At 38.9% G+C, this 25,314-nt stretch overlaps 1 protein-coding gene across 1 annotated transcript in view; it reads right to left on the reverse strand.

The window, feature by feature from the left end:
- The window catches only part of PRKDC (protein kinase, DNA-activated, catalytic subunit), a 113,167-nt gene that overhangs the window by 43,884 nt on the left and 43,969 nt on the right, over nucleotides 1–25,314 (reverse strand). The window contains exons 39-60 of the mRNA XM_072998915.2: nucleotides 25,094–25,261; nucleotides 23,799–23,926; nucleotides 22,825–23,032; nucleotides 22,500–22,678; nucleotides 21,826–21,994; nucleotides 20,299–20,364; nucleotides 19,538–19,610; nucleotides 18,397–18,545; nucleotides 16,905–17,039; nucleotides 14,781–14,900; nucleotides 13,395–13,538; nucleotides 11,547–11,698; nucleotides 10,945–11,076; nucleotides 9,691–9,802; nucleotides 9,043–9,167; nucleotides 8,810–8,959; nucleotides 8,150–8,323; nucleotides 6,520–6,618; nucleotides 4,670–4,880; nucleotides 3,523–3,694; nucleotides 2,787–3,002; nucleotides 1,055–1,167 (exon numbers count right to left, since the gene is read on the reverse strand). Of these exons, the coding sequence (XP_072855016.2) occupies nucleotides 1,055–1,167; nucleotides 2,787–3,002; nucleotides 3,523–3,694; nucleotides 4,670–4,880; nucleotides 6,520–6,618; nucleotides 8,150–8,323; nucleotides 8,810–8,959; nucleotides 9,043–9,167; nucleotides 9,691–9,802; nucleotides 10,945–11,076; nucleotides 11,547–11,698; nucleotides 13,395–13,538; nucleotides 14,781–14,900; nucleotides 16,905–17,039; nucleotides 18,397–18,545; nucleotides 19,538–19,610; nucleotides 20,299–20,364; nucleotides 21,826–21,994; nucleotides 22,500–22,678; nucleotides 22,825–23,032; nucleotides 23,799–23,926; nucleotides 25,094–25,261 (3,195 nt within the window). The remainder of the gene's footprint in view (nucleotides 1–1,054; nucleotides 1,168–2,786; nucleotides 3,003–3,522; nucleotides 3,695–4,669; nucleotides 4,881–6,519; nucleotides 6,619–8,149; nucleotides 8,324–8,809; nucleotides 8,960–9,042; nucleotides 9,168–9,690; nucleotides 9,803–10,944; nucleotides 11,077–11,546; nucleotides 11,699–13,394; nucleotides 13,539–14,780; nucleotides 14,901–16,904; nucleotides 17,040–18,396; nucleotides 18,546–19,537; nucleotides 19,611–20,298; nucleotides 20,365–21,825; nucleotides 21,995–22,499; nucleotides 22,679–22,824; nucleotides 23,033–23,798; nucleotides 23,927–25,093; nucleotides 25,262–25,314) is intronic.

The raw sequence follows: 25,314 nt of genomic DNA on the forward strand, positions 1-25,314 counted from the left end.
GCCATTTTCTTCCACATGAGAGGCTTCTTTGAATACAGCCTGCTGAGTGGACAGCCCTCTGGCTTGAGAGCAAGGATTTACCAGCTGATAACATTGCTCTTTCCACCAGAGGCCCTTTCTTACTTCCTGGAGATATTAATGTCATTCCCTGCGGTTGGTCTACCAATTAACAGCTAAAACTTTAGGTTATAACACCCTTTGCAGTACATCCCTCCTAAAGGCAATGGTAATGTGGGGTGATACAAATTGCACACAGAGGACTGACACCATTGGACTGCAGTCATAGAATCATAGAATATGAGTTGAGTTGAAAGGGGTCTATAAGGCCATCAATTCCAACCCCCTGCTCAATGCAGGAATCCAAATCAAAGCATTCATCAAAATCAAAGCAGTCATTGCATTCTTCTCTCCATGCATGTGGTGACAGTCTGCTCCACAGCAAAACGTTACCCTGTGGTCCATGACCATACTAGTGCTTGGACCATTTCTAAATCATGTGGGTACCTGACTTCAGAAATATTATTTGCAGAGAGGAATGTTTAAGTGATCCTGGCAGGGAGTACCAATTATATAACACTGCTTTGTTAAAGTAAAATCTGAAAATCTCCACTCTATTAATGATAATCCTCAATTTGTGGTCATTCTTCTCCAAAGGCCAAACAGGACTGGGCCACCATGAATGGAGAATCACAGCTGTATCTGATTCTCACTGGCGCTGCTCCTTGAGCAGTAGAGAAGGAATGGTGAGGCAATGGGACTTAAAGGTGTTACTGAACTCCAATTCCTATGATCCTCAGCTAGTCTGGCCAAGGATGTGAGATGATGGTGGCACTAGCAGTTCATCAACAGGTGAAAGGTGAAAGGGTTGTCCCTCAGCACAGAGACTGCTGCTTCTAAAGAGTAAGAGTAGACAGCTCCTTCGTTATGGGTTCACTTGAACATTCCAGCCATGCAATATTCCATAATAGATAAGCAAGTAGGCACTCTGATCAAGAGGCACCTCAGCTGAATTATTCTAGAGATTTTATTCATGATTCATTCAAAAAAAACATACCTTTTCTTGTTTCTGTTCAGCAACACCCTTCTTTGCATAAATCAAACTAAGCTTTTCTTGATCCTTTAAGAAACGCCTTCGCAGCCTCAGAATGTCAGCCCGTATGTCTATAACTTATACATGTACAAAGAAAATTCTCTAAGTTAAAAACATTAAAACCCTGTTTATCAAACCAAATTTAACTTGCATACAAACCCTGCTTCTAAGAACTGGAATTGTTACCCATAGTTCAACTTAACACCTATAAAGGTATTTGGGCTTTTTTGGTTTAAATTAACATTCCTAATATTGTACAATGTTTCAAGTTTGTGAGATCAATTTTTCCCTGTTCCCCTCTGGCTTATGAAGATATGCCATTGAGATTCCTGCAATACCATGTCACAAAGCCCATTAAGACTCTTGTTTCTCCACTACCTCTTGTCAGTCATTCTTCCCTGCCCACATGGGAGGGTGGGATTAAGAGCCTCATGCCTTCCATCTACAGCATACTGTGATTACCTAGGATCTTCCAAAATACAATGTCTTAAACTGGGCATTGCTTGGGGGAGGGGAGAGTCTAAGATGGCTTCTGATTGTTACATATGGGAGCTGAGTAATCAGAAGAAGGGCTAAGACCAGCTCCAATGGGCAGTGGAGGAAAGGGAAGCAGGACAATCAGGGCAAAATGACTCCAAAGACTGGAAGACAGACGTTCAGTTAATGTTCAGGACATCCCATGCCATGAACCTGATCTTTCAAAAGGCATGCCACACTTCCCAGACCAGCAGGAATCCCAAACTCTGACCCAGACTTTCTAGTGAACTACAATACCTCCAATTTAGATAAGATTGAATAAGCTTGTTCACTCTCACTCATCCTACCAGTAAATTCAAGGAACATTTGTGAATCTGGGATGTTTTGTTGGAGTCAGATAAAAAAGGGCAACAAAGTAAGATAACATTTTACTCCAAAGCTCAATATGAGAGGTTTCATAAACAAATCAGACAGCATTGTGGGAAGAGCAGCACCCTGTGGGACATCATAGGTCAATGGCCAACAATGTATTCTGGACACAACCTCATAGGAAGGATCAGTACCACTGCACTTAATGACTCTAAAGCCAAGCACCATGTTGATGCCCTGTTTCCCCGAAAATAAGACCTAACCTGAAAATAAGCCCTAGTATGATTTTTCAGGATGCTTGTAATATATGCCCTACCCCAAAAATAAGCCCCAGTTAAGTGAAACCCCGCCCTCCACCATTGTGGAGCAACCAGAAGATGACATGACTGTATCTGAATAAAGATAGATTGTTGTACATGAAAAAAATAAGACATCCCTTCAAAATAAGCCCTAATGCATTTTTGGGTTTGTTTGTTTTTTGCTGTTGTTGTTTTGAGCAGAAATTAATATAAGACCCTGTCTTATTTTCAAGGAAACATGGTGGCATGAAAAGTAGCTAACAGGTATACATTATTAGAGATTTACTCCATCCCATTCAGTTCTTAGAGGAAATCACTTGCATTTCCAACTGAAAGAAATCTAGATAATGAGTATTATCCAGATGCGTCTAGAATTGAAAAGCCCTCCAGTGATTTGTCATATATGCATGCAACCATTTTGTGACACTACTCATGATACTCCTTCAAAAATCCAAACTACATAGTTCTGGCTTAAATCATAAAATATGTCTTATTTTAACAGTAACTTCAATAGAACACATGAAGAGGGTGTGCATTTACAGCAGCAATACCTTTAGCCTTGCTGTCCACCTCGTCCCCTGGCAAACCCAGCCTTTTCCCCCCAAAACCGGGACCTAATGGTTTGAGAACAGCTCTGTGTGATTTGTCAGCCCGCTTATTAATGAGCAGCATGGATGAAGACAGAGATTCGGAAGATGAAGAAGCTGTGTACTCTGCAAAAGTGTCAATGCTGCTTCCTATTAGCCAGTTAAAAGAGCTTTTCCCACCTGAAATAAACACAAAGCATTACTAGACAAGTACAATACATATGAAATCGGCAGTAAAATACCTTCTCTCTCTCTCTCTCTCTCTCTCTCTCTCTCTCACACACACACACACACACACACACACACACACACAATTCCTTTGTTCAATGCAGTTATAACCCAAAGTATTTAGATGAAGATAAATTACCAGGATAGGTTCAATATGAAATCTGAGATTTATAATAATACTTTCCCCCCTCACTACAAGGCTCCGTGTGGAAGTGAACTTTCTAAGCCACACCTCAGCAATGTAGTAGCAATCATGCAAGCCAGGAAGCATTTTTTAACTTCTCAGCGGCAGATAGCATCACTTTTAGAGATGTGCAGATTTGTGTTTTTGCATGCTGCCTGGGGAATTTTGGGTGTTTTACTCCAAAGGCACAAATCTCTATACCTCTCACCTGTAGGTCGAAACCAAAAACATACTCTTGTGACCTGAGATGTCTTCTGACATCTGTGTCATCAGAGTCATGGTACTTACCAACATTTTGGGTGGGAGTAAATTCATATTGTTGTTGGGTAGCCCTTACATGGCCACCCATTGTTCCTTCCTGTGAGGGATACCTGCTGGAACTCTGTGAAACCTGGGTCTCCACAAACATAGGGGTAAGAACTGTACTCCGAATCCGCCAATTTGAATCAATAGCAAAATCCTAGAGAAGAAAAATGTAGCGAGCTGAAACCATATTTTTTCTTTTCACAGTAAAATCAGAGAGATGATATGAGTGCACATATAAGGGGGCTATACCTTACACTCTTAGTCAAAAGGCTAATAGACTTTTGGTATTATAAAAACTTCACTCCCATCTGATGTTTGCCTTAAGTTTATTAAGTTTATTTATTTATTGTACACTTGTTCTTCTACATATGTTGTTTTCACTCCTTAAGGTCTCTCACGTTACAATAAATGGACATATTTTCATTCTGAAATGTGTGTTCAGCTTTTAGACTGAAGACACAGAAACAATTCATACAGTGAAAAAACAATTCAACTCCACTCACTGGGGAAAAGGCAGCCTACAAATGATACTAAACAAAATTTAAAAATAGTAATAGTCAAATGTTTCCATATTAGAAAACAGTAACCAAAGTGTACTGGCAAGCTTTCACTTTAATCATGACTTTACTGATTCTGAATTACAGTCCAGATCAAATTTTGAGAGGGTCTTGTTATAGGGTAATATTTAAGAATTTATTAAAGAGCTGTACTGAGAGTTAACAAAATAGAATTACTTGGCTACTTGCTCATGTCATACTAAATGGATGTTAAAGATATTACTTTATAAAATATAAGATATGTGACAAGAGAACAGGCATAATCACCTTTGAAACTGTGTGGGACTCAGAATATGTCTTCACTTCACCTAGCTATCACTTCCTCCATATCACTGTTCAATACAATATTATCATCCATTTTAAAATGGCAGAAATTAGCTATTTAGTACGTTACACTAAATGTATATCAAACATTATACGTAAGCATTTTAGGGGGAAAATCACTAATTCACTTCAAAAAAATCTGAGCTGAAATATGTAATGAACACATTGAAATTATAAGTAACTCTTTAAGTTCACTGGTTTCTTAAAGTTATTTTGTCTTTATTGTAATAAATAACATACAAATGCACCTGAAATTTGCATTCCGAAAGTGGATATTCAAACATTTTTCTTGAATAATCTGGGCTCTTGCTGGTCATTTCAAGAAGAAAATTTGTAGCTAAACTCAAATATTGAGTTTCTATTTTGACAGAATACAAATAATTCAGTAAAGCCAACATACGATCCAGGGTATTTGGTGGTAGCCTGGTTTCATCACCCCAAAAATTCCTAACAATTAATCTGTAAAATAAAACAGATAAACACTTATTTTTCCTGGGGGGGGGGGACAGACTATAATACAAGAATGCAAAAAGAAAAGAATTCTATTATGGAATTTTAACTTTTCTCTTTGGACTACATAAATTATCTTTCCAAGATCATCAATAAACAACCCTTCTATAATTAGAATCTTAATTTTTATGCAGGACAAACACAAACACTTTGATAATAACTGCAAACATTCTCAGTCATCCAGATGAGGTTATCTGGAAGTTGAGTCATGGCAATGTGACTTCTTTCTTATTAGGTTGAAGTGTTTCGCTACTCATCCAAGTAGCGTCTTTAGTCTGAGGAGAGTCAGTAGGAGACCCAATATATCCTCCAAGGCTATTCAAACCAGGGGGAAGTGAAACCACTGTGATCATAAGTTACTTGAATTCCTTTCTTATCTATTATCAATGTAGAGGCTAGACTACTACCTTACCTGAGTGAGAAAACACCATCATATTTCTCCAATGCTGGCCGCATTGCATTGGCTGCCCATCTGTTTCCCCGTCAACTTCAAAGTTTTAATGCTTACTTATAAGGCCCTAAACGGTTTGGGACCTCGATACTTGGCGGAGCGCCTACTCCCAACCAAGGTCTACCCGGATCGCCCGCGCGAGCCAGGAGGTGAGGCTGAGGAGCCTGACGCCGAGAGAGGCCCGGATGGAGAAGGCACGAAACCGGGCCTTCTCGGCAGTGGCTCCTCGCCTTTGGAACAATCTCCCTCTGGAGATTCGCGTCTCTTTAAAATCCAACTTTAAAATCCAACTTTAAAATCCAACTAAAAACATGGTTCTTCACTCAGGCCTTCCCTCCAGTCAACTCTTGATTTTCTTCTTATTATTTTTCTTCTTATTTTTTCTATTGACATTATAATTGTTTTGTATTATTCCTGCACTTGCTGTGTTTATTGTTTTAATTTTATGTTGGAAGCCGCCTAGAGTGGTCCATTGGTCCAGATAGGTGGGGTACAAATCAAATAAATAAATAAATAAATAAATAAAAATAAAACTACTACTACTACTACTACTACTACTACTACTACTACTACTACTACTACTACTACTAATAATAATAATAATAATAATAATAATAATAATAATAATAATAATAATAATAATAATAATAGGCAGAACTGCTCTTTTGAAACAGAATGTGACAATGAACTGCCCCGTCCTGGGAAGAAAGGATCCATTTGGTGTTAAAGTCAGCTCAAGAAAATGGACAGGATGCTCCTGCAAGACAATGAATGGGAGTGAGGGGAAATGGAAATCTTCAATAACTGGCAATGGGATTGGTGGCCCCTGAGAACAACGGACAATTTAGGGGGTGCAGAAGAAGCCATGTGGTACACACAGCTTTGCCACCCAACTGAGATTGACCAGGGGACTAAGGATGAAAGGGCTGCTCCTACTGCTCTTCAATATTTACTTTCTAGCATGGCTCCTTCATTCAATATGAGAACAGTACCCTGGGCCTCAGAGACAAATATGTGATGTCCCATTTTTCAGTGAACAATTTAACATAAATCGGATCCAAATTTTGAATTTGGAAACAAAACAGTCCTTAGAGCTTTCACATCTCACTTGCAAAATCCCAAACACACTTTACTCACTGTAGTCCAGAATTTTCATCAATTAGTCCTTGAAGGAGACATTCTTTTGCTCCTTTAAACACATCAGAAGACATTTCATCTGCCTGGCTTTCAGAATCCCTGATACAGTAGTAAGAAAAAGAAAGTTCAATTCCACTGACTCTTCACTCACACACAGAGAATAGGTGAGATCTGTGTTGTATCAATTTTACTTTTTGAGGACAATGAAACTACCTATTAATGTCCTCACCAACACATACCTAATTATATTCAACTACCTCAATCTTATACTGTTTATGTACACAAAACCTTATAAATAATTAATTTGACAGCTGCCTATGACAAAGGGCCTTCACTCCAAAATTGGTATAGTGAAAATACAGGAAGAGAAGAGGGGAGGGAGGAGTAAAAGGGATTAAAGAACACAGTTTAGAAATAAAATGTTAGAAGTAACATGTTGCTTGAAATCCTGCTGCTGTAAATTTATGCTGTGCAAGCTGGGTGACATTTAATTTAATTTAAAATTTCATACTCCCCCTTCAGATTTTGAGGCTCCCTAGAGATCTCTTTTGCCACTGGTAAATTTTTGGGAACCTCATGTCCAGAGAAGAGGGAGCCTATAATATCAGCACTCCTCATCTGCCAGCAGGGTTGCTGATGACTATTTTCTTATATTTAAAGACTCCCCTTCTCCCCATCTGAAGGCTCCCAAAGGCTTCCCAGGGGCAAAAGGGTCCCTACAGAGCCTCTGAACCTGAATGTGTGTGGGGAGTTTTTAATTAAATTAAATTAAAGATATCCATCACCAGATCGTGATGTCACCCACAGTTTTGTAATTTATTCTTTTTTGCTTTCAATAAGTTATAACAATGTCTCCCATTGAAACAGCAGCACTGGCTGCTCTTGCATTTTTGTGCTGCTGCAGAAGAAAGAGCCCAATGCTGTCTCCAGAGAAACCAAAGAGCCTCCAGGATTAAAAGCCTTAGGGACAAACATCAAAGAGGAACACACCTATTCCAATAAGAATATGAAATGATGGGTTGCATTGTAACAGGTTCTTCAAGTGGTCGCTCTTCTGCTTAACCAGAAAAGTTATGTTGTGCCCTCTACTGGTGAATTAAAAAAAAACTCACTATAGCATAGGCATCCTTCAGTCTCGAGAGACTATGGTAACATGCTCTGAATCGAGGAGTGTCCTCTCCAGAGCATGAAGCCCGGGTAAGGTAATATGGAGGATAGGCTGTTACTCAGGGTATAGAGGGAGCCATGGTGCTGGGGTCCTCAAAATATGATGAAATTTCACCCACCAGCTGGAGGTTACAGGGATTTTTTAAACCAATCTTTTCAAAAACCATCAAAGGGGGAGGGATGGAGGATATATGGAGGATACTGGAGACTCCCATTTGGACGCCTGGGAAAGTGGTACTCATCCCATGGACTGCATGGAAACCCCGCTCCCTTAGGGTGCTAAGGAGGACTTTGCACCTATGCAGAGAGAAAATGAAAGTGGGCAGCATCTCATGCTCCCTTTCTCTGCCTGTCTAACAGAATCTAATTTCCAGCATGGCAGCTTTTCACATGATTAGTAAGCACAACATGGAGCAGCTCTAAAAGAATAAAAGAGGTGGAGCACGAATACATCAGTCATTACCTGTAGTTGTCATATAACCACATAAGAATATCATACATTCTTTCTCGACATAACACTGAAGGGTGAGAGATGAAGCCTGTTATTGCAGGAAGAAGCTCTTTTACTTCATTTGGTTTCAGCTTGGGTAACATCTTGTACACTATTTCCAAACACACTGTTTGTCTTTCATCATCTCTAGAAGAAATTAAACAAAATCGAGAAAATAACTTAAGTTTTCACTATTACATGAACTCTTATGTGGAAAATTAGACACAATATTTACAGATTTGACTTAAATTTTAGAAGGCACATTTACATTTAAGAGATTGATATTTACTTTTAAAACTAAAGTAGAAATAAAATTCAAATAAATACACTGCAATTAGGGGTGGGTTTGGTCACAGAGCATGTACAACGAACACACAAAAAAGGAGACAAAATCATTGTGGTAAGTTGCCAGAATGTTTTTGTCTCTTGTTTTTTGGTCAAATACTCCTGCAGATCCTAGCACAACTATTCCTTCAAAAGCTGAAGCACAGCTGGACACTGCACATTTATTTTACTTAATAAATATGGACAATCCTCCCTTTGTTTAAATAGGATGTGTTTATAAATATCTTCCAAAGAACCATACTTTCAATTCCCTGACTAGAAATATGGGCTAGTTATGCCTTCACTTACCGGTGGCTCATGACCTGCGAGAATTCCTTACTCTTCAACTGTAAGTACAGATTATCTATTTCTTGGGCACGGCACATTACTACTTCCAGGCAGTAAGTTTTCATCACCCCATGAAGTTTTGGTATCAGGAAGAAGACTGTATTCATGAACCTTATAACCAAGAACCAGAAGTTACAATACCGTTATTTAACTGAAGCACTGCACAGTAAAGGCAAGTCATAATTCTTATATACCTATCAGCGAGAGGTGGGAAGTTCTTTGATACTTTATTCAGGCAAACAATAAACTTGTCATCTCTGGTATTCTGATGTTGTCTTAGCTGCTTTATAACCAAATCAAATATAGGACCTTCAAATGTCTGAAAAATTGAACACATAATTACACACCTGTAAATGCCAAAATTTCAACATGTTGACCAACACTTTTAGAAATAATTACCGGTACTACTACTACTGTTAGTTAAGAGACCCCCCTCAGTTACTTTTACAGCATTAAATAATTTCATGAAAATGAGGGTTTTTACTGCCTACCAGCACGAGTAACAATTAAAACTTCATTTCAGAAGCATGGCATCTCTGTTTATTAAACAATAACAACAAACTAAAGATACGTATTTCCAAAATAGTTTTTCAAGGATATTTGGCTGAATATTACAGGACAGTCAAACAAAGTCAACTCATTGAACTATTTCAGTTCCTATATTGTTACTACAAAAATATATCTATTCAAGCTTCCCATTATGAATAGGCTATGAAATTCTATAGGCTTGTAAAACTAAATTGATGCTGCTTTAAAACCATGCCATGATGTTTATTTTAAGTGCCATTTTTTAAAAAAAGAAAATGGCACGTAACTCACTCAGAAAGCAAACCTGCACTCACACTTTCTTTCTCAGTAACATATCGAAGAATGAGTCCCAGCACTTCTGCAGCAGCTGCATACACTTCCTTGTATCTTACCAAGGCCATATTGTTAGCCAAAGCTTGGAAGTACCTAGAAAAGATAAAGCAAATCCTTTGATATTCTCAGGATAGGATTATATTGTCTGTTAAATAATGGGCATCAACAAATGTCACTTTGTGTGTGTGTGTGTGTGTGTGTGTGTGTGTGTGTGTGTGTGTGTGTGTGTGTGTGTGTGTGTGTGTGTGTGTGTGTGTGTGTGTGTGTGTGTGTGTGTGTGTGTGTGTGTGTGTGTGTGTGTGTACACACACGACTGAAATACCACAGATTAGGCTGTCCACTGCAGACACACATCATATAACAGTGTATATTATGTAATATAAAATGATATGATATGCAGGCTTCCTTGCTTCTTAAAAATATTAAGATAAACCTCAAAATCCCAGTTCTGCAATAGATTCATAAACCTGTCTGCTCCTTTGCTTAATTTATGTGAAAAGCCACATCTAATGTTGGGAAAATTTTCTGCTTATCATTTATAGTTTATCTTGGGGGAAAACACCTGCACAGTCTCAGCAGAGGCAAACTGTGTTAACACTACAGCTACAGAATGTTCCCTTTTACTTCTGGCATTACGGATACAGAATATCTGAGACATCCAGTCTCAAAATTAGAACCGAAATTTAGCAGTGTAGTCCTAAAGCCATGAAATACTGCAAGAAACCATTCAGTTTCTGATCCAAAGCAATAAAAACACACCCATCTGAAAAAGCCACCTTTTAAGCAGAGGGCACTATGTGAAAAGAAAAACTGTCACAAGCCACCTTAAAAAATATATCCGTACTGTGTCTATTTTCTGAACACCCATGATCCTGCTCTTTTTGGATGAAGGCTTGCTGAACGACAGATTACTCACCTGTAATTGTAGTTCTTCGAGTGGACCCCTACGATTCACACCCTGGGTAATCCGCGCATGCACGGAGCCTCGACAGAAGATTCTACAGCTTCTGTGGTAGCAAAATAAAAAAATAAAAAAATAAAAAAAGGGGGGGTCTGCACTAATATGTGTTTTTTGCTACCACAGAAGCATGTGCGGATTACCCAGGGTGTGATTCACAGAGGAAGAACATTATGTAGATCTGGTGATACAAGTGTTTTTAATTTCCTTCCCAACTGCTCAAATCCTTTATTCTTTATATTTTGAACCATCTACTTCAGAAAGTTATTTTTCTTACCTCAAACTGTCTATTTCACACTTTGGATCATAGGGTGGTAAGTTATTAGCAAGCACAATTCCTAGCAACTGAATTCCCACTGAGTTGTCTTTTGTGTCAGGATCACCACCAGAAAATCGTTCAAATATTATCCTGAAGTAAAAAATATGGAGGACATCAAACATAGTAACTCACAAAGGAACATATTTTGAGAAACTTTAAGTAACCAAGGTCATACTTGCTATTCAGAGAATGTAAACATAGTTTTAGAAATCTTAGCTTACCTTAGACACCCACTTCAGTTCCCACTTCATTCTCTTACCAGATTCTCTGGTCTTCTGGGGCACAGAAACTTAGTTTACATTCTAGGTAAAGTTAAAGTCTGAGTTTCACTTGTATATATCTACATACAATTCTCACGTTAGTAGAAAAAAGCAAAATTAAAAGTATGCAGTTGCTCAGGAAGCTGTTAGATAAGTGCAGTCTGTGGCAAACTTGCAATAATCCACCTATCACCAGATGTTACCACTCTCTTTGAAAAAAAGAAGTTTCCAAACTATTTGGATACAGGGTACAAGTTCCTTAGTTGTATCCTTGAAGGCATTTGCATTAAAATTACTCACCTGTAAGGTATACCAAGACAGTCTTTCCAGCATTCTACTACTGTCTTAATAATTTCTAGGTTATGTCTGAACACTGCTCTTTTCGGGTGAAATGCATTCTTCATCAAGAATTCCAGCAACCTGTTAGCTAGGACTTCATCCCTGATATTTCCCTGGTAAGAAGGAATTATGAAGTACATGGTTGTTACATACAAAACCTTGTACATACATCTATAGAAATGTATTCTCAAAACATACTTGCCATGTTACTATAAAGTGGTAGAAATGGGGGTACAGTGGTGCCTCACATAGCGATCGCTCCGTTTTACGACAAAATCACTTTGCGATGGACTTTTTGCCATTGCAAGAGCGATCGCTTTGCGATGGCCCCTATGGGGAAAATTCACTTTGCGATGATCATGGGGAAGCACTTCCCCGTACTCATCTCAAAGCCCTCCGCAAGTCAGCTGTGCGAAAACGTGGGCTTTGGGTTGATCGTGGGGAAGCGCTTCCCCACGAGCAACCCAAGGCCCCGCCGCTCAGTTGTTCCAAAAAGCGGGCTTTGGGCTGCTCGCGGGGAAGCGCTTTCCCGCGAGCAGCCCAAGGCCCTGCCGATCAGGAGGGGGGAGCGGGGGCGCTCCAGATTGGCGCCTTGGGAGGAGGGAGGGAAGGAGGGGCGAAGGGCCTGGCGCGCTGAGCCAGAGAGCCCTCGCAGCGGGAGGCGCTGCAAAGGAGGAGGTACCCGCCCGGGACCGGCATCAGGGCGGCAGTGGCTGGACGGAGGGGCGGCGCACCAGAAACCCCCTCCTCACCCCGTCTGCACCCTGGGAGAGCCCTGCCAAGAAGACTGGGCATCCGGGGCTGGCTGGCTGGCCGTAGGTGGCGCGCCCCTTCCCGCCCCGGGCGGCTGCCTGCCTCCGAGGCCTCCTCCCGCCGCTCGCCGTCCAAGGCAGACAAACCCCGGAGGCCTTCCTTGCGGCGCCCGGGAGCGCGGCCGCATCCACGGGCGCTGCGGGCAGGAGGGGGCGGAGGTAGAGGCTGGAGCCGAGCACCTTGGGCAGCCGATGCCCTGTCTGCGGGGCCGGCCCTGGAAAGGCTCGCTCGTCCGGGGCTGGATGGCTGGTGGTGGAATTTCACTTTGCCATGGTTGGTTCCCTGCTTGGGGAACCGATCATAGCAAAGCAATGCTTTTTAAACAGCTGATCGGCGGTTTCAAAATGGCCGCCCGCTGTTTTCTGGGATGGATACCTCGCTTAAGAGGCACCAGAAATGGCCGCCCCTATGGAGGATCTTCGCTTAAAGGTGAGTTTTTAGCCCATTAATCGCATTTTAATGCGTTTCTATGGGCTTTTTCTTTTCGCTTAGGGGTGAAATCACTTACCAACAGTTTTTCCGGAACAGATTAACGTTGCTAAGTGAGGCACCACTGTATTTGTATTTGTATACGAATATGAATATCCATGTGCAGCTGGACTTAATGAGGGTCTGGCCCATGGAGCCGGACCGTCCACTCATGTGTCCACCGACGGCAGACTCACTCATCCTTCCAATCACTCCCAGAGCTCTGCTCTCTTCCCGCTCGGCTAGGCATTCCAAGCTGGAGGAGGGAGGACAAGTCTTAGTGCCCAGTTGCCAAGTAGCCAGCTGAGTGGGAAGACTCCAGGAGGGATTGGAAGGATGAGTGAGGCTGCCGGCAGACATGTGAGTTAAGTCCAGCTGTGTGAGAATATTCATATTCATATACAAATACCCCCATCTCTATTAAATGCCAATAATATCTATATTTATTCAATTAATGTGCCTCAGCATAATACTAAGGGGAAAGTTATACATGAATTATATGCAGTACTAAATTCCTCACTTTGTTACCTTGGGAGTAGCAACACTAGTCCAGGAAAGCAGGGTGACCACTATCTCTACCACCATGTAATGTATCCCTTCTCCCCCATTATCTCCAGAAACAACCAGCTGTAGTAAGGGGCCGAGCCAATGCTTTGCATATGGCTGGAATACCTAGGAAAAGAAGATGCATTTTACTAATCATGTGAAAATGGACTGAGTAACTGGTAACAGATTGAAGTGCTAATTGAAATGTACACACACTGAATTTATATAAGATAAATCACTCAGATATTTTCTCAATTAAATCCCATTCTTTACTAGTAGACCCCAATTAAAGGCCACAGTGTAAATCATATATTTCTTGCATGAAATGCTACATGTGTTCATTGTATAGGAAAACTGTTGACCGATACTTAGTAACAGGCATATCTCAAAGCTACCTGTTTGATCAGTCATCATACAGCAAAGAAGTATTAGCATTATAGACAGGCACAGGGACCAGGGATTAGTCATTATATAAACCATAATGCAGGTGAGAGTACTTTATATCTTACTGGAATCATTTAATAACCCCACATGAATCTTGTTTTTTAATTTCATCTTGAACTGAGCTATGCAATGTATTCAATTATTACTATTTATGATTCTACCAAACTACACGGGCACACATTTCCTGTCTCTGGAAGAAACACTACTTTTCCAAATGGCCATTATCCTGGAAAATTATGATTGTTCCTTATAGCTTACTCACAATGTAGAGACAAATGTAAGATCTATTTAGTGCAGTGGACTTGTTTCAAATTAAGACACACAGAGCAAAAGCTATTTAAGAAAGGATGGTTGCTTAGCATCTTTGCCTGCCTTTAAGATGGGGATACTGTATATGCATGCACAGCATGTAATATACCACAAACAACACATGGGCTTCATGGTCAGTTGTTTTGAATAATGCCTGAAATTACACCAAGTCTCTATTTAGTTGCAAAACACCAAATTCTAATTATTTAAGCAACCAATGGGACACATACTTGCTCTGGAAATATATGCACAGGGGAAATGGATAACGCTGGTATTTTAAATGAGATATTTAAATTTGCTTTTCCCTCATTGAGTTGAATGTCACCCCACTCTACAAACAACCAAAAGGTGAACAAGTTTTCATAGAAGAATATAAACTTGTTATATCTACATATAATTGCATCAGGTTAAAGAAACAGATGCACACAAATCAGTTTATCTTTCATTATCTTTTTGGTGAGATTTCAAACATAATTCTTAAACATGCTCATGAACAACAGTTCATCGAAAACACTGAAGAGATGACTGAAGCACTGATAATATTGTACATCACAGCTGAACAACAGTAGTTAGTCACAGCAGCATTTCTTATATAATACTATAAAGCTAACTCACTTCTTCTGTATTCACAATGAGCTTAGCCACAAACAGGCGAATATTTACTGGTACAGAGGGATTTCCCAGTTTGTTGTGCAGAAACTTCATCCATGGAGGAAGATCTGGTGTATCTGCACCCTGAGCAGCAAAAACATTCGAAATACATATAAACCCACAAAATTAATTGTCAGTGATAACTGACCACACCAAACACACAATTTCACCTGGTAGGTTCAACCATGCAGAAACCATCTTCTACTCTTCTTTAATACCAGGATTCAACCTAAGTAATTTTAACTTGAATTTAAGAATGATGTATGAGAGCTTTGTAAGTCACCTGAAATTCAGTAGTGTAAAAGGACACTGTGTAAGGCTGAAGACACCATCCTAAGGAAGCCATTGGGGGCTGTGAGATAGTGGGGGGAGTTTTTAGTTTCCAAAAATTGCTGTTGATAATAAAATCATCTCCCGGCAATGATTTTTGGAGATTTAAAGCTCACCCTGCTGTCCTGCGCTCCCCAACAGCTTCCTCAAAATGAAAGGGCTCCCAAGGTTCCCTTGGAATCCTTTGGGTGAAGGAAATCAGAAATGTTTAATTCCCAAAAAATAGCACTGACTTTGTGTGTTTGGTAATAAGCAAGGTGCTGCACTTTTGGAGGGACTGCAGAAGGGCCACATCCAAGACTGAACTGTGTAAGTCGTATTCTACACACAGAACAATGCTGAAGAGACTATACTTTCTGAAAAGCCCTGTCCCACTGAGTCGTGTGTTGTAGGCTACAGTTTTCTATTCCATGAATGCTTACACAATAGCACTGACCTGCATAATGTCCATGTAACTCTGCACATGAATATTTATACAGTACTACGTGATTGCCTGCAAGGGTACTAGTTTTTTGTCATGGGATTTTTAAGTAAGAAAAAAATTCTAGGAAAGAAATAATTCACCTCAAACACTGCTTAATTTAGAAGTTCACAAATAATTGATCTTCTTTCTTTCTTATAACATTGCACAATTTAAAATTATGGACATATATGAAATATAGGCAAAACTGTAAACAAATTAAGACAATTAGACTATTTGATAAACATGTACTGTATTATGCTTCTGAAATCTGAAAACCTTTTGAGTTACATGCAATAGTACTGGTGCCTCAAATCTGAGGAGGAAATAAATTTCTCATATATCTAAGTCAAGGGGAGGAAACCATATAGCTCAGTGACTTAGGCATCTGGCTGAAGAGTCAATTCTCTGGAAGAACTGACTCTGGGAGTTCAATTCTCCATTGTGCCAGCCAGGAAAGGAACCAGTCCGTGTTGTCTTTGTCAAGCGACCTGGTCCCAGAATGCCCTCAAAAGATGGGAATGTAAACCACTTCTGAGTACAGTGATGCCTTGCAAGACGAATGCCTTGTGGGATGAAAAACTTGCAAGACCAACGTGTCTTGTGAGTTTTTTGGTGCCTCGCAAGACGGGCCATCTTGCGATATTTTTTGTCTTGCGAGGTGGATTTCCCATAGGAATGCACTGAAATTTAATTAATGCGTTCCTATGGGGGGAAAAGTCAGAAACCAAGGCACTGTGAGGAGCGGGGCTCGGTCTACTGTACCTGGTAAGTGACTTTTTTTTGGTTTCTGACTTTTTCCCCATAGGAACACATTAATTAAATTTCAATGCGTTCCTATGGGAAACTGGGCTTCGCAAGACAAAATTTTCGCTAGACGGTATTAACCGTGGAATGGATTAATTTTGTCTTGCGAGGCACCACTGTATTCTATCCCAAGCAAAATCAGGAAAGGGTTACCAAAAGTCAGAATCTACTTGACAGCATGAAATTATGATGATGATGATTTTCTACCAAACAACCACAGCTGGAAAAAAATACAGGAAAATATGAATTTAGTTCAAAGTACAAAATGAGAGACTTTCTGGAAAGTGCAAGCAGTTTAAAGACATGTTTGGAATAAGAGTGAACAGAAAACATCAGAAGTGATGAGAGACTTTGTAAGGATAGCTTTCATCTATAGCGTACTTTGAATTTCCAATGTAGTTATTCAACAAACACTGATAAGCAATTTAGAAAAAATATACTTAGAAAAATGTGTGTATTAACAACATGTAAAGTTCAACAGAGATACTCACTTCTACTTTGGGTGTGATATTATTTCTGTGCATATGTTTGATCAAGGTGGTCATAGACGCCATACATTCATGCTGATTCAGTTCATCCATTTCTAATTCCATAACAGCATCTGGAACCACAGATTCTGTGGGATCCTTTTTAAGCAATAAAACAAAATCAATTCTGAGGATTCCATACTTAATCTTATCCCTCACAGGAAGAGCTCAGCAATAAATAAAATGCATTTGTAGCCTAAAGCATGTATTTAATTTGTTTAATCTATCGGAACAGGCAAGACTTGAAAGTTTCAGTTGTGATCTTTTAACAAAACTTTTAATAAAACAGTTATAGATCACTTCATTTAAATAATATTCAAAAACCTGAGCAGGATGCCAAAAAGCCTAATTTAAACCTGACACAAGCCAAGGACATTATATATGCAGCATCCATGTGGCTGATATCTCATCTCAGCCAGGTCCTCAGACATTACACATGCATACTTACACAGTTTAATGTCAAGTCATAGATTCCTGGCACACTGAGCACATAGGCTGGTTTGGTTTAGATAAAACACTAGATGCATGGAAAACTGCACAGGAACATCTTTTATCAGTTAGAACAGGTTAGACAAATATTATATTGGCTGAAATATATATTACATTGGCTGTAGCTTTGTTACAGAGGTGGAAGGCAAGCAGTCCAACATTCACTCAGTTCTAGACAGTAATTAAAGATCCCCCTGAGAATTGAAGCAGCAACTCTTCAATTGCCAACTAGAGCTGAGTGAATGCTATGCTATTTACCTTCTACCTGTGTAACAAAGCAGCAGGACTTTAGCCAACATCTGGAAAGCATATTCTCAGCTATTTTTCTTGGAAGATCAATGACAATAAATTCATGGTTTTGAACCAGAACAACAGGAGCAAAAACCTATGGTATGACAGAAAGCAGAAATAAAAAATGTTCAAATCTATTATCTGCAATAACAACATTATCATCATCATCATAACATGGTACTGAGGGAGCTACTGTCAGCATTATGGAGAGAGAGGCGATTCCTAAACCCACTCTCCTTTTTAAAATTTTAAATGGGCAGACAGCCAATACAAACAGAATTTGGAACAAAGGTAAGCTAAGGAGTATATTTAAAATAAAATCACTAATTAGTCATTTGTGTCCCCTTATTTAACCTGTTCAGACTAATGTTTACATAACTCCAGTGCTCATAGGGTTTGTGCCAGTAGAATCTTTGAGAAACAGCATGTAGGTTTCTATACAACAAAATAACACAGACTACTTTTTCCACACATGCAACCCATATTTATATTGCATCTGAATGACTTATTGTTTTCAAACATTAGATTTAAAGCTGACAAACTACCTAGAGACACTTTACTGTCATTAGTGCTGTGCTATATTAGTCAGAGAAAAAAAATTACAGGAGTGAGCAGGGAGATGTAACATACACTCAGAGATACATAATTTCTACACATAGCATGCAAGTTAAGTTACCTTTCTCCTGAAGCGAGATCCAGAAGTACTAATATCTTGTGAATTATATGAAAAATTCTGTACTCCAGTTGAGAAATCAAATTGGCTCATTTCCTCACTCAAACTGCTATCCACCATATATGACGCAGAGGCTAAATAGTATGGTTCAGCTAAGAGAGAAATACGGTCATTATAAAAAGGCAATTCAGGGACTGAAGAGCTAGCTACCAAATAAAATAGAAGAACTGCCACAGGACCCCAATAGTTTTAATGTGTCCATTAAAGAATACTACTTATGAGTGTTTTCATCATCTGAATTTTTGCCATTCATCCTGTGTGCAGGTGTGTATGTATTCATGTAAGCAAAGAAAGAGAGAAACTGGATTTATCCTTTACTAAAAAAATTAAAGAAATTTTAGTCAGATTCATGCCTTTCACAATCTATGACAGATAAATGCATTTTTTAAAAGCAAGAAACATATATTCAGACTTTAATTAGAAACAGCTAAAGCTTAAACACCTGATACAACTAAGTTTAGTCACAATGAAAACTGACATGGCTAAAATGGGACTGGTCCTATTTCAGTAAGAATTAAGTAGAATGAATGTAGCAAGATCAGGATTTTAAGGATGTTAAAGCAATAAAAATACATGATTCAGTAACAATCTAAAAAGGAATAAATGAACATAATGAATAAATTACAAATGAAATTAACTATTCTCTAGGCTTGATATTGACATCCTTTAAAAAACTAATGCAGTGGCAGTTGTCTTACTTCAGTTCTTTATCAAAGCCATTTTTCTATTCATTTCTCTGTCTGAAACAAAGACTAAGTACCTGTAAATAACCTTTCTCTCTCTTTTATTAATGGGAGCTAAGGAGTGCTTTTCAGGAAGACTGATGTAAACTTTAACATAAATTTTAAATAGGGAGAAAAAAGTCAATGTCCATCAAGCCTGATTGCTATGTATGCTGGAAATGGAATCCAGAACCTCTGAAGAGCACCATGTCAGGGAAATGTGATTTAAATTCTAAATTCTATGGGAAAATAATTTATTTTTGCTTAGGCAAAACTATAAAGCACAATAAACACCAATAGTTCTATAAAAATAAGTGATTTTCATCATTACAACTTTTTCCAATAATGCCAAATACTTATACCAGTATCCCCACTCATTGCTTCCCTGGCTTCTCTCCTAATGGCAATGTACTGTTTCTTTCTTTCCAGAGGAACCTAAAACACACAAAATTTCTTCACATTTAATACGATAAACAATTAAATTCTTTCCACATTGACTATAGTTATAAAACTTCCAAAGCTGTCCTTTACCCTGTTCCCAAGACATGAACAGCTTTGAAGATCACAATGACTATGAATTGAACCCAGAAATTAAATGGAATAGATGAAGTGACATGTTTGGTGATACCAGTTTTAAGGTTAACTATAATCACTATTGCATGTTACACACAGAGTAAAAGTTACTGAAAGGAAGTGCTGTAAAATCTGGCCAAAACTGGAAACTACACAGCCAACTACTGAGTGCTGTAGGACCACCAGGGATCTTTTGATATTTGTTTCCTGTGATTTAGCCATTCCCTAGTTTGGTCCATAGGGTTAGAAATATCTTCTCTGAATAAGGACAAGTTAACTTTGTTCTACCTTTCAAAAACTGAAGGAGAAATGTTGAAGAGAACATCAATGTTGCTCTGTGCATTTATTATCATGTAGCTCAGTGATTTAGGTATCTAACGATGGAGCCAGAGGTTAGAGATTTGATTCCCCACTGTGCCTCCTTGACAGGGGCTAGACTCAATGATCCAGAGGGCCCCTTCTAGCTCTGCAGTTCCAAGGTTATTCTAAGATTATAAAATTTAAATTACAATAATTTTCAAAGAAACCCCAAAGAGCAATTTCCTCCTACCTCAATCTCAATGGGAAATGTGTAACAGCGTTGCAAATCCAACAAGTTTTCTAAAATTAAAAGATTCTACAAAAGGAGGAAAAGGTATATATTTAATCACTATGCTCTGAATTTTCACTTTAAAATATTTCTCTATATAACATAAATGTTCCAACAACAATTTATGAGTTGTCAGCAAGAACAGACAAAAAAAGTAAAATATTATCAAGTGCTTATTATTTTAAACTAAATTCTACAATTCTCAAGAAAGAAAACTGATATCATTAAGTGACATAATTTACATGTGATGCCCAAAGCCCAGATATGGCTGCCAATTTACAGCAACCAGATTGTAGGCAACCAGAACTTGAAATGTAGAAATTCCTCCTCTTAAAGGTTACCACATACTTCTGCCATTTCCAAAACTGTGTCAAAGTTTTAGACTCATGATCTAGACAAATATTAGTGAAAGTAAATGGGAACTGAGGTAGTTAAGTATGATTGCACTATTTTTATTGCAGCTTGCTACTCATTTATATTGAGAATTCTGGATATGCCTATTATTCAAATGTTTGCTGTTTTAAACAAAGGATTTCAGACAAAATAAGGACATATGTGATACATCCTGGCCTATGGCATAGCCCCAAGGCACAAGATCTCACTGCATTGCTACAATTAAGTATATTTGAATACAACCAGTGCTTGGAGAGGAGACTGCCTAGCAATTCTCTGTATGCTGTTCTGAGTGTCACAATGGCAGAAAAATGAGATACACATACACTCAATAAAACGTGATATAACACAACTAATAATCAACAGATTTATGAATACCTAAATGCACTGCCCATGTGTACTTTGCAAGCTCTTGTTTTGACCTGGCAACCATCTCTTAGTCCAGAAAAGAACTTCTGAGAAGGTTCAGAATCTGGCCCACTGTACACTACCAGTCAACCTTCCCTACACACCAAAAACCTTGCCCCACTGAGGAATAGAAGCCTCCCCCCTCTCTTTATCATTATCTATTATTGTGTGTACGCAAAGGAATTCTCTGATGTCAACTCTGCAGCTTTAGGGATTTAGCTGGCTCTTGGAAGTATTCACCAAGGGAAAAAAAGCAACAACACTCCACTCCATTTCCCCAAGTGGGGAAGAAGCAGGGGAAGTTGTCTGGCTGACAATCTCTAACCTCAAATCAGAAAGTTCCACCAGATATTTGGATAGAAGAACCAGTAGTGTCCGAGTCATCCATGTAGGGCCTGTGGTGAAGTAATCAAATCCCCAGCACAACTTAATATCTCCACATCTGTGCTAGTTCCATCTTTACTCCCAATCAGGACAGTAATTACTCTAAATTTTCAACTCCCCCAGTTCTTCTGAAATAGAAACCATGTTGAATAAAACTATGCAATGAATCCACAAGTGGAATGCAAACATTTTCTATGAGCCTGGGTTTCATATTTAATAGACAGAACAGCTGACAACCTTCCTAAAAGCCTAATTTGATTTCAGGCCCAGTTAGCAAATTGGATTGAATTTCGTATTACATACCTTTTCAGGTTTTTCTGAGAAAAGAAAGCCTTGATAGAATTTACTTTCATTGAAGACACAGCTAATGACAGCAATAGCACAATTATATCCAGCACAATGATACTGTCTTCTCTTTTCCAACAACTGAGTTTCACCTGACATGTTTTCTGTAAAGGCATCATAGCAGGACCTTAAAAAACACGTAAAAAACCAAACAGACATTTTAAAGCAGTTTAAATTAAGACTCAGATGTGTCATGAAATACCAAACTAAGATTCTACTTTAGTCTTTAGTTGACACTGACAACATCCAAATTGCCACATACAGCCAAAAACCCATTTGTGGAGTTCTGCCTGCATAGCAGAAATGATGTCACCAACAGTAACAGTTTTTCATGAATTAGTCTCTTTTTTTTAAATAAAAATTTGAACACTCAAGCAAACATTCCCTCTATCCTTTGGAACTCTGCTCAGAGGCTCTGCCTCCTGTGCGCAGAGTTCCAGAAACAAACAGAAGCAAATGAGTGGATATTCTCCTTCAACTGCAGACGCCTGATGGAGTGGCACACACCTGCACGGCTTAGAGAGAATGTTGGTCCAAGTTAATTTATTAATTGAAAAGCTTTTACCATGAGCTCATGGAAGTCAGGTACAATAGCAGCACATTCATTTAAGGGAAAAGTGAAAGATTCTTACTTTATTAAGGTTTTTGTAAGTTCATTTCCTTCTACACGGGTCGAACCCTGAAAAGCCTGGTTAATTTTAGAATCTTTGGAGTATATATCTTCCTTGGAAAGACGTAAATACATCACTTCCAAAATCTTGAAGTAGCTCATTTTCTTGATGACTTTCATTTCGAAAGCATTTTCATTTGACTAGAAAAAGATTTAAACAGAAACTAGATTTAGGACATGGTTTCAAATTATGTTTCAAATAGAAATGCACTTTTCTTTCTTAAAATGAACAAATAAATGTAATTGGTCATTTAAAATGGTTTCAGAAGTTATGGTTTACCCTTTACCTTTGTAAACCTTGACTTCAGTGTATCCATAGCTTCTATAATAATCTTAGTTAAAAATTCTTTCAGTGCATCCAAGCTGCAGTGAAGCAGTAATGTGAGAAGACAGCGGTCTACATAGGCTTGACGAGTTTCATTTGAAAGAAGGTGTTCGCTCTGGAACATTTTATGCACACAGTCTAGTAGCAACAACTGTTTGTGACAGCTACTCCTAAATGAGAGAAATTACAAGACAACCTTCAATGACATTCCAATTAAAAAATTAATGCATTTTCCGAAATCTAATTTCAGACACTCCTTCTCGAGTGTTATTTCTTAATCAAATAGGCAGAATGAAAGTCTCTGGAGAAATTTCTAAGAAAATTTAAGGAACCTATTTGACTCACACATCCTGCATTTAAGGGTGTGGTCACATGGGGAAAGAGACTGCAATTTGGATCACTTATGGAACTCTCTGGTGCAATCTTTTCCTGGCAGATAGGGAAATGCATTCCATCCTGAGCCCAATCAGTGCTCAGTGACCTTTTTGGTCCAGCTGTAGGGTGCCTATTTTGGGAGCTGGGCTACAGTGATTCCCTGTCAGAAGGAATGGACACTTTAAGGAAGATGGCTTCTATTAAAGTGACTCTGCCCAATATGATTAAGCACACAACCTTGCAGTCATCCAATTCCACCCTAACTTTATTTTCTATGCTGATTAGCCACACAGGTGCTTGAACAAAACCATTTGTCTAAGATTTGGGAAGACTTAACAACTGACTAAAGGGCACTAGAACAATCTGGCATTAAAAATTTCCCTATCAACCACATGGATCATCACTGGAGGAAGAAGCACTGAGAGGTGTTCTGTGTTCTCCATTCCTGGCCTCAATGATTGATGTCCGGGTGTTTTGACAAAACAAAATTATTGTCATTTAAATGGCATGATTTGTCAATACAGAATGGACATGGGTTCCAGAGTAAGCAGTCATGATTACCTTCTGGCAATTCTTTTGAAGCTGATCTCAAATAATTTCTCCATTATGTGTTTGGGGTCTCTGCAAAGAATTTCTGTCATCAACTGCAGTAACATAGAACTCTGGGATAGTTCTAGTGCATCTAGAAACTTGAGAAAAAGACAGTTTGGTTAGATCACGCATAACAGGCAGACAGCAAAACTCTAGCTCTCTGCATAGTAGAATTTCTTTTAAACAGACAACAAAACTCCAATTCCCCCAACAATGACATCTAAGCATGCATATAAAATTATCACTGCACACCGCTCTGTTTCTCCACTTTTGGCAGCTCAGCTATTCTTCTCTGTTCATCCCTGATTTCTAAACAACAAAAACAGCAGAACTCTTTCCTCATGTGGATGCTAAAAAATAAAGGTGCATTCCAGCCAATGCTCACAAAATCAATCTTGGATTTAAGCTTTTTAATTTATGAATTTACTTGCATAAATGTAGAATTTTTAGAATATGAGAGACTAAAGGAAAACAATTTGGTTGTGTGCAGGGATTCCTGCAGTGCTGCCTGGGAGTGGGCAGCTCCTGGAGGAAGCTGAAAAGGGAAGCCCCTGCTTCTGTTCGGACTGGAAGATCACGTGATGGAAAGGGAATGAGCAGTGCAGGTCCAGCTGGTGGGTGGGGGAGCCAATGAGGATGGGGGCGAAGGGAACATGCTGATTACTTAAGATAACCTGGCCTGAAGTGCTTTGTTCCCATCTCTAATCACCAAGTATGGGTGTAAAAGTTGGAAAGTTTAAAAAGCTGAAAGGAAAAAAATTAATTTGTTTGAAATATGGTGCTGGAGGAGAGCTTTGTGGATACCCTGGATTGCCAGAAAGATAAACAAGTGGATCCTAGATCAAATCAAATCTGAATTGTCTCTGGTGACAAAAACACTGAAACTGAGGCTGTCCTACTTTGGATGTATCATGAGAAGATAGGATTCAGTGGAAAAGACAATAACGCTGTAAAAGGTAAAAGGCAAGCAGGAAAAGAGCATGACCAAATATGAGATGGACTGACTCCCTAAAAGAGACCATGGTCGTGAGTCTGGAAGAGCTGAGCAGGTCAGCTGAGGAGAGGACATTTTGGAGAGCACTCCATTCACAGGGTTATCATGAGTTGGAAGCAATTTGATGACACAAAACAAATTATTTGTTTTCGACCTTAAGTATCTCCGTTTTGGGCTCAAGGAAGGTTAAAACTCATTTTAATGTACCTCTAAACCATAGGTAAAATATAGAAACCAACATCATGAATAAGTTACAGAGCTCTTTACTTACCTTTTTAGTGCAATCCACATAGTTATTGTACCTTAGGGTTCCTTTGGGAAACTCATCAGATCTCAAAGGGAAATTAAATGCTACAAGCTTCTCAAGTGCATTTTTAAGGCCATCCAGTCTTTCTCCAGCAAGGTTAGTGAAAAATGGAAGAATGATAACTGCTTGACTCTGAAACATACAAGTAATTCAGAATATTGTATTTTTATAAACCTCTGAACTTT

The sequence above is a fragment of the Pogona vitticeps genome, chromosome 4 (assembly GCF_051106095.1).
Source record: "Pogona vitticeps strain Pit_001003342236 chromosome 4, PviZW2.1, whole genome shotgun sequence".
Lineage (NCBI taxonomy): Eukaryota > Metazoa > Chordata > Lepidosauria > Squamata > Agamidae > Pogona > Pogona vitticeps.